General features: G+C 42.0%; 1 protein-coding gene across 1 annotated transcript; it reads left to right on the top strand.

Moving 5' to 3' along the window:
- Nucleotides 1-1107: 1107 nt before the first annotated feature.
- On the top strand, nt 1108-6355 carry metrnlb (meteorin like, glial cell differentiation regulator b). The gene is made up of 5 exons (XM_034597852.1): nt 1108-1544; nt 2511-2694; nt 2791-3016; nt 4743-4802; nt 5561-6355. Exons 1-5 carry the CDS (start codon nt 1447-1449, stop codon nt 5875-5877), a joined length of 885 nt encoding a protein of 294 aa, XP_034453743.1. The 5' UTR covers nt 1108-1446; the 3' UTR covers nt 5878-6355.
- The last annotated feature ends 1733 nt before the right edge of the window (nt 6356-8088 follow it).

The raw sequence follows: 8088 nt of genomic DNA, 5'->3' as shown, positions 1-8088 counted from the left end.
TTATTTTACAGAATAAAAAATGCGGGAAAGATGTGCATTTATCTTCATATTTTACATTGAGTAAATTGGTCAAATTTGTGTTTATTTTTATAATAAAGTATGTGGTTAATCTGTAAAATCTTAAACCTTTATTATATTTCTTTGTCACAAGAGTTTGATATCGACATCTTAGAAATCAATGCTAATTTCTTTAAATATTTATATCTAGTATCTGAAATGTTTTACTCCATTACATTTGTATCAGCCCCCCAAAATCAATCTCTGTCACGATGAAGCTCTTTTTCATTCAGCTCAATTGCTGTGTTATGCAGTTGTTATTAATCTGTGATGAGTCATGTGCCACTAAATCCAACTCTACTGCTGGATTTCAAACTGTTTTCCCAAACTTTTTATTACATTAGCATCATAATATTTTCGAGAGTAAGGGTTGTCAAACGTTTTTCCATTTATAATGAGTCTGAGAAAAATGCTCTCTTGAAGATAAACAATAAGGAGCCTACACAGCTTTTGTGGAAAATCAAAATTCCCAATTAGAAATATATGACTGTCCCCTGGAAGGCATCAAAAGGCAAGAGTTGAAATACATGTTCCTGCTTGTGCCATTGTCATCTGCTGAGGGTAGATGGTAACATTGATGCATAACATTGAAACAGAGCTAAATATTCACTGTGATCATTTAACTGTCTTGTAAGCTTCAGTTGTTTTGGTCGTTGACCTTCTCTCTGCCCGTTGTTTTGTAAATTACATGTAATTAGCAGAAATTTGTCTAAGATGTTCTTATGCCTGACACAGTTTTCCCAGACTTCTGATGGCATTAGCATCATTACAGTTGTAAAAATGTATGTTGAACATTTTATGTCATTATTGATTTTGCCTCAAACCTTTAGTCGACTGTATTTACTCATTATACCCTCATCACTAGCGGTGGTCAGCCCCATGTCAGTCACTTTAACGTGTGTTATTAGGGTTGGATGGTGTTCTTAAGGTTAAATAGAGAAGTGGAGCACTCTCCCCTCTTCTCTTCTCTCTCCCTCTCTCTCGGGGGAGTGTGTGGGAGGGGTTTGGAGCGAGCACTCGCGTGTCACTCAGGCGCAGTCAGCTGCTGGCACGCGCCCCTGGTGACGCGCAGCGTTACGCACGCAGGAAAAGTTTTTTGCACAGTCTCTGTTGTGCCGCTGCGCGCGCACACCTCCACTTTTTGGACTAGTGTTTAGTCGAAATGTTTTCGGGGCTCGGACTCTCACACTTCGCCTCGCCTGAACCCGCCATGTAGCCTGGACGCGCGCTGGACGCACGGAACTCCGGGGAGGATAGCACTGTTCGACGGGATCGTTTTGCGGTCCTGGAGCCGCAGAGCGCACGGCTGGTCCCATCTGGTTTGGCTGGTCTGGGTTCGGTTTGGTGTGCAGGATCCAGGTGACCGCCCGGGCACCGACTGGCTGCACCATGCCCCGGCCGTGGGCTGCGCACTGGATCGCGGCTGTGCTCCTCCTGTGTCGGGCGGTGGCGCAGTACTCCAGTGACCAGTGCAGCTGGAGAGGAAGGTGAGGATGATGGAGCTGAACAAAGGACTTTAGATCAATCTCAGTTTAGGAGGTGACGATCGGATCAATCGATTACAAACTGATACTAGTAGGCAGGCCTGTAGACATGAATTATTCTCTCCAAGGACTAAATATTTAAAGGGAGTAGGGGAGTCATGAGAGGGTGATTGTATATTACTTTTGTCCATCAGACTGAATTTCGATGCGTAAGAGATGAATTAGAGGCACGAGAGTTTTATTAATACATTCAGATTAAATGTAATTGTCTGCAATGTCAGTGAAGTAACTGGTTGTTACCATATTGGCAGCAGATGGAAATGAAGGATGTTTTGTTCTAGCTTGTGAATACTCAGACATGTTTTGTTGTCATATCTCAGTGATAAATGTCATTTTTGTGATTTTTTTATTTTCCACAATCGCTCTTCTCATAAAGTAAAATGACATTATACAAAAACTAATCATGGACCAGACAGGTGCCTTCATTTGACTTTGAGACACTGTGTGGGTTTAGTGCCACAACTGAAATGTGCTAAGATTTGAGAAATGTACTGATAACTGGAATGTCTCTGCTCCACTTCCTATCTTAATTAAACACAGCCATATGGCGTCTTTGATCACTCCTCAAAGCCATAAAAACGGAAAGCCTGTACTTCGCACTCTGTGTTGTAAAGTGTACCCACCTCACACCTCTAACCACTTTATAGCCCAGTCACCTCATGGTGCTGAGGAAGCTGAACGCACGTCAGACAGGAGACCACATCGGTCCAACCTGAATGATTTGATTTTAGATAGTTGCACGGTATCAAAAAGTCACTTCTTTGTGTTCTTTTATGTTTTCTGCCATGTAGTTAAAGCTTGTTTCGTTCTCTTCATTTCATTAAGAGGATTCAGACATTTGATCTTATTCTGAATTCCAGATAAGTGTTGACTAGCCTATAATGAGATGTTCTGCCTTCTCATCTGTAGTGGTTTGAGCCACGAGTCCCATCGCAGAGATGTGGAGCAGGTCTACCTTCGCTGCTCTCAGGGGTCTCTGGAGTGGCTCTACCCCATCGGTGCCATCATTGTCAACCTGCGGCCAAACACTGACTCCTCAGCGGTGCATGTGGCAGGTCTCCATGTGTGCATCAAGCCCCTGACTTACTCCCAGGTAGAGTGCGACATTATTTTTCACGACTCACAATATAGACCAGAGTTCCTGAACCTTTTTGTTAGTTTTTCTGAACATTGCTTCTCCTTGTTTCAGGGCTCTCATATGTACGTGGAGCGTGCCGGAGATCTGAGGCTGCTGGTGGCCGAGGGCAACCAGGCTCAGAGCACAGTGCACTGTTTCAGCCTGGCAGAGGGGGCTCTCTTTGTGGAAGCCATCCCGCAGAGCGACATCAGCCGAAGGATCACAGCCTTCCAGTATGAGCTGGTGCCTGGTCAGGGGCCTGGGGCTCGGATGTATCCATTCCTGCACCCGGGCTTAGGTAAGGCAATGTGTGCGCACATATTTATTTCTTATGCTGGTATTCCTCTAGTACAAAAGGAGTGTTCTTATTAGAGTCTGATTGGTGTAATAGCTGGCTGATTTAAACATTTGATATGACATATATATGTATCAGCCCTTATGCACCAATATGTACACTTTTATTTTACTTTTATTTTCAGAAAAGATGTGCATTTATGTTTACATTTTACATACAAAATATGTTAAAAAAATATATATATATAAGTTCTATATATTTGGTTGTATTTGTGTTTTGTTTTTATTAATAGTTTTAATAAAGTTTACGATTAAACTGTAAAATATCAAGCATCAATTACATTTCTTTGTCATAACGACATCTTAGGAATCATTGCCAATTTAAAATATATATATATACATGGCCAAGATATTGTTATCAGAAATGTTTTACTGCCTCATATATCGGTATCTGCATCAGCCCAATATGTCCATATCGGTCAGGCTCTAGTTTTTATTTGTATTCAGCTCGTGTGTTATGCAGTTGGCATAACACAACTCTACTGCTGTTTTCCCAAACTTTAGATAACATCAGCATCATATTACTGTTATGAAAAAGGTCGGTGCCTTGAAGTAACTCTGATTTGGAGTTTTGAAAGGGTTGGCTGTCAAACTGTATTCCTTTTTATAATGAGACTGGAAGATAAACAATAAGTAGCCTACACGGGTTTTGTGAAGAGCAAAATTTTAAATTGCATCAATATGTATGTTTTAAATTGAGTTTTAAATACATTTTCCTGCTTGTGCCATTATCATCTGCTGAGGGTAGATGGTAACAATGCTGCATAACATTGAAACAGAGCTAAATATTCACTGCGATCATTTAACTGTCTTGTAAGCTTCAGGTCTTTTTGTCGTTGACCTTCTCTCTGTCAGTTGTTTTGTAAATTATATGTAATTAGTAGGTAATTGTCTTAAATGTTCTTGTGCCTGACACAGTTGTCTGACATTAAGTGAACATGACAGACCAGCGTGAAGGAAAAAAAGCTTTTTGTGTGCGACAGGCCACATTATTGTTTCACCCTTGTTTCTTCATCTCACCTACGTGCCGCCCTTCTCCGACACTCTCTCCTCCCCCACTTCCTCACTCCCACACTCCCTCGTCTCTGCCAGCCTTATGAAAACAAGCAGGCCAATCAAAAGGTCTTGTTGGGGTCAGGCGCAGGGGTCAGCCAATCCCCTCTCAGCTGTCAATCAAGAACAGATCCCTGCTAAAAGAGGGGAAATCTTGTAAAGCCCACCCGTACGAGTAAAGTGGAGGGGAGGGAGGATGGGTGGAGAGGAAGGCTGGACCGCTTTCCTGTAACGAGACAGAGAAAAGTGTGTGTGTGCGTGTGCGTGTGCGTGCGTGTGCGTGTGTGTGTGTGTGTGTGTGTGTGCGTCTGTCTAGGTGCTTTATAGCTGTTTTTATAGCTGACAGGGTCAAAGGTTAATTCTCTGATTACGTCTCATCCCTCACCTGCTGTTCTCCTTCACACACTCTCTTTTTCTTTTGATGTCTCACAAACGCCCACAACACAGAGAGACAGGAAGCAGGCCGATGGTGAAACATATATTAAGATAACACAAGAGCTCACAAGGAAAGAAAAGGATCATTGACATGAAAAGTTTTGTTTGTAGTGATATTACATAAAGTTATTCAAAAAAAGAGTGTTTTACTTAATCTTCTTCTGTATGTTTTTCCATTTTAGTTACCTGTAAGCCCTGTTCGGATGAAGAGCTCCTCATGGCTGTTTGTACCAGCGACTTTGGTAAATACACACAAACTCACAGCAATACATAGAGTAACAGTTTGACTGTTTGGGGAAATAAGTATATTTTCTTTAGCACATTAAGTTACATGAGAAGATCTGTACCGTAGAGTGTTTATAAAGATGGACGACCAAAAGATCCCAAAAGTCAAGCCAAAGCTTCTCGATTGCCACCTGGTGGTTGGCTGCAGTAAATGTCATAAACCCTGCCTCCTCCATGTTGGTTGACCGAACCAAATGAACAAATTAAAAGATTCTTACATTTTACATTTTGGGTTGTTCTCATCACAACAATGTATGTTCGAGTGTTTGATTTCCTGTTAAGTTTGGTTTCAGTTAGTTATTTTATGCTTCAAAACATCATGATTGACAGTTGAGACTGACTCACGATTGGTCAAACACGTGCACAGGTGGGACGAAACGAGCACAAGATGGCAGCACCCATATGTGTGATATTTTGGTTTGTACAGTGGGAGGAAATGGAGATGCGTCGTCCATCTTTATATTTAGTCTATGGTCTGTACAGGTGACATGAAGCTATCACCAGAAACTGGTTAGCTTAGCACAAAGGCTGGAAATGAACTAGATGGAACACATAATATCTTGCTTGTCTAATTACTTTTTGATTAAACATTTTAAAGATACATTTTGTGATGATTAAACACTTATTTATTCTTGCTTTAATTCAAGTTAACATTAGCTAAACTTCATTTATTGATTTAATCATATATCTGTCTCTCCTGTTCCCGTCTCTGTAGCTGGAAGTGGCTTCTTTCGAGGGATGGCGTCAGCTTCTAACGAACACTCCTCTGTTGTGGCGACCCTGAGCCGGCTGTTTCGTCAGAAGAGCGGGGTGTTTGTTTGGGGCGGAGCCAGGGGGCGAAGCTGGGGCGGGCGTGTCAATGTCCCCTCACGGTGCGGTTTGCGTCCTGGAGGAGATGAGTACCTTTTGACTGGCTCTGTCCATTTCGGAAAAGCCTGGCTTGGCTGTGCACCTCGCTACAAGGACTTCCGGGAGCTTTACGTCAGAGCACAGAAAGCCGGAACAAACCCATGTCAAATAGACATAGACTGAGAGGATGGGTTGAAGTTCTGGAGGATGGAGCGACATTTAGTTTGAGACTGACAGAGAGACGAACAGGGAGGAAAGCCCCATCACTTAAGGCTTACTTTTGCCTTGCAGCAGAAAGGACACTGAACATTTTTGCTGCCCGAACTAAAATGTCCCCATTTGACTCGACTTGTATTGTCTGTCTGTGTGTGTGTATTTGTGATGTGTGTGCGTGTGTGCGTGCATGAGTGAGACAGAGTAAATGGATGATGAGCTTAAATTAAATTTGTGCCAAACTGCTTGAAATATTAATTCTCATGAAGATACCGCTTGTGTGATCATTCTTGAAATGTAAGTTTGCTTTGTAAAAAGCTTTCTGTAAAATTTAGGAGTCTTCTGACAGAAGTGTACAGTATGCAGCTCTGTGAGTCTTTACGTACCAAGTTGGTGTGTGTGTGTGTGTGTGTTTTGCTATTAAAGTCTTATATTTACAGAAAATAAACGACAGTCCTTCAGTTTGATTTTCCTATAAATTATTTATTCATATCAACTCGCTGTCTGTTTGTGAACATGCCATGTGAAGTGTATGTCCAGACATAAAGACTCTGCATCATATTTTATTCAAGAACGTGTGTCACATCCTCTGTATGGCTCACGGAGGCTCAGTGTGTTTGGGGTGCAAAAAAATGAAAGCAGCTGCCAAGTGAAGTTAGTCATGGCACCAAAAGTGATTAGCTTTTATGTTGACGTACGTAGGTCCAAACAAAGAGATATTATGCACTTAACTGCTTGAAAGAAAAAACCCATTATGAGTGTTCAGTGACCATTCACTGGCAGGAGAGCATCAGTGCGTCAGTGATGGCGTCGCTGCCCCTGTGGAGCTTTGACAAGCCTCTGTTCTCTCTGGCATTCTCCTTCCCTGTGTGTGTGTGTTTTGTTTGAGCATTCATGGCCAAGTGAAAAACAGAAGCAATTTTATTTCCCCTCACGGCCCAAATCTGCGCAGTAGTGATCAGGGGATACAGCCGTGGTATTGAGGTAATGCCAATACTCATCCCTGACCAATCATGAGTCAGTCACAGCTGTCATGATGTTTCATCCTGTTTTTATAGCATAGTAACTAGTGTTACCGTAATTTCCAAAACAGTAAGTAAATGAAGTATTGCATCATGAACTTTACCCACAATGCCATGTGAATTGCGGTAACAACTTTAAATATGTTTTTTGTATTTTACTGTGTAATTTGTGGTTTAAATCTAACAATAGAGGCTAGCAAAGGCTAACTCAGTAGAGTGCATACAATCAACCAGATAATAAAATTATCTGGATCTGCCCCCTGATCCAGATCAGCACCAAAATTAATGGGTTCTTTCCCTACCCTAACTGCATCCTTCCACTAGGGTTAATAATAATCCATCCAGTACTTTTTTGTGTAATCCCTCTCTCAAACAAACAAACAAATGCAGATGAAAACATTAGCTCTTTAGCGGAGGTAACAAGAAGGAAGCTCAGAGCCAAGGTCCATTCATCATCATATTGCACATACATGTATTGCGATCAGATATTGCACATTATACCGTGTAAGAAGTTTTCTTCAAACTGATCATGTTAAACACAGGCAAAAATCCATTATTTTTACTTTTATCCATGTCTCATCCGCTAACATGGAGGAGGTGGGATTTATAACCTATACTGCAGCCAGCCACCAGGTGGCCATTGAGATGCTTTGGCTTCACTTTTGTGGTGTCGTCCATCTTTATCTTCAGTCTCTGGTCTAAACAGACAACTTTACCAAGAAGGTATAGGCCATACATTGTATCCTCTGTGTGGGAGTTTTAGCTTGAAAATAAAAAGCTCCTTTCACATGGATGGTTGAGACTGTTTGGGTTTGATGGGTGGAGAGCTGAAAGAACAGGCGGATGTGTGAATAACCTTAGAGGGGTGAATGTGCACCTCTCCCTCCGCCTGCCATCAGGCAGTCGTGTGCGCGTGATGCTTTCCCTCTTTCCTCAGGAAGAACAAGAATGGAAGGAATGTCCCCTCCCACACACACACACACACACACACACACACACACACACACACACACACACACACACACACACACACAAACACACCTCCCTCTGCAGAGAGAAACCGTGTGTGCTGTGTTACATAGCGAGATCACTCATGACTTACTACATACATTTTATGTATACGTACATTTTGAGCATGAATTTTTTTTGGTCTCATGTC

This window comes from Hippoglossus hippoglossus, chromosome 1 (genome assembly GCF_009819705.1).
Source record: "Hippoglossus hippoglossus isolate fHipHip1 chromosome 1, fHipHip1.pri, whole genome shotgun sequence".
Classification (NCBI taxonomy): Eukaryota; Metazoa; Chordata; class Actinopteri; order Pleuronectiformes; family Pleuronectidae; genus Hippoglossus; species Hippoglossus hippoglossus.
This window is presented reverse-complemented; position numbering and strand designations above follow the sequence as displayed.

Excerpts from the sequence above, each read along its gene's own strand:
- metrnlb (XM_034597852.1), top strand. The coding sequence starts at position 1,447 with ATGCCCCGGCCGTGGGCTGCGCACTGGATCGCGGCTGTGCTCCTCCTG. Across the intron at positions 2,695-2,790 it reads AGCCCCTGACTTACTCCCAG|GGCTCTCATATGTACGTGGA; the intron begins GTAGAGTGCGAC and ends TCCTTGTTTCAG. Across the intron at positions 3,017-4,742 it reads ATTCCTGCACCCGGGCTTAG|TTACCTGTAAGCCCTGTTCG; the intron begins GTAAGGCAATGT and ends TTTCCATTTTAG.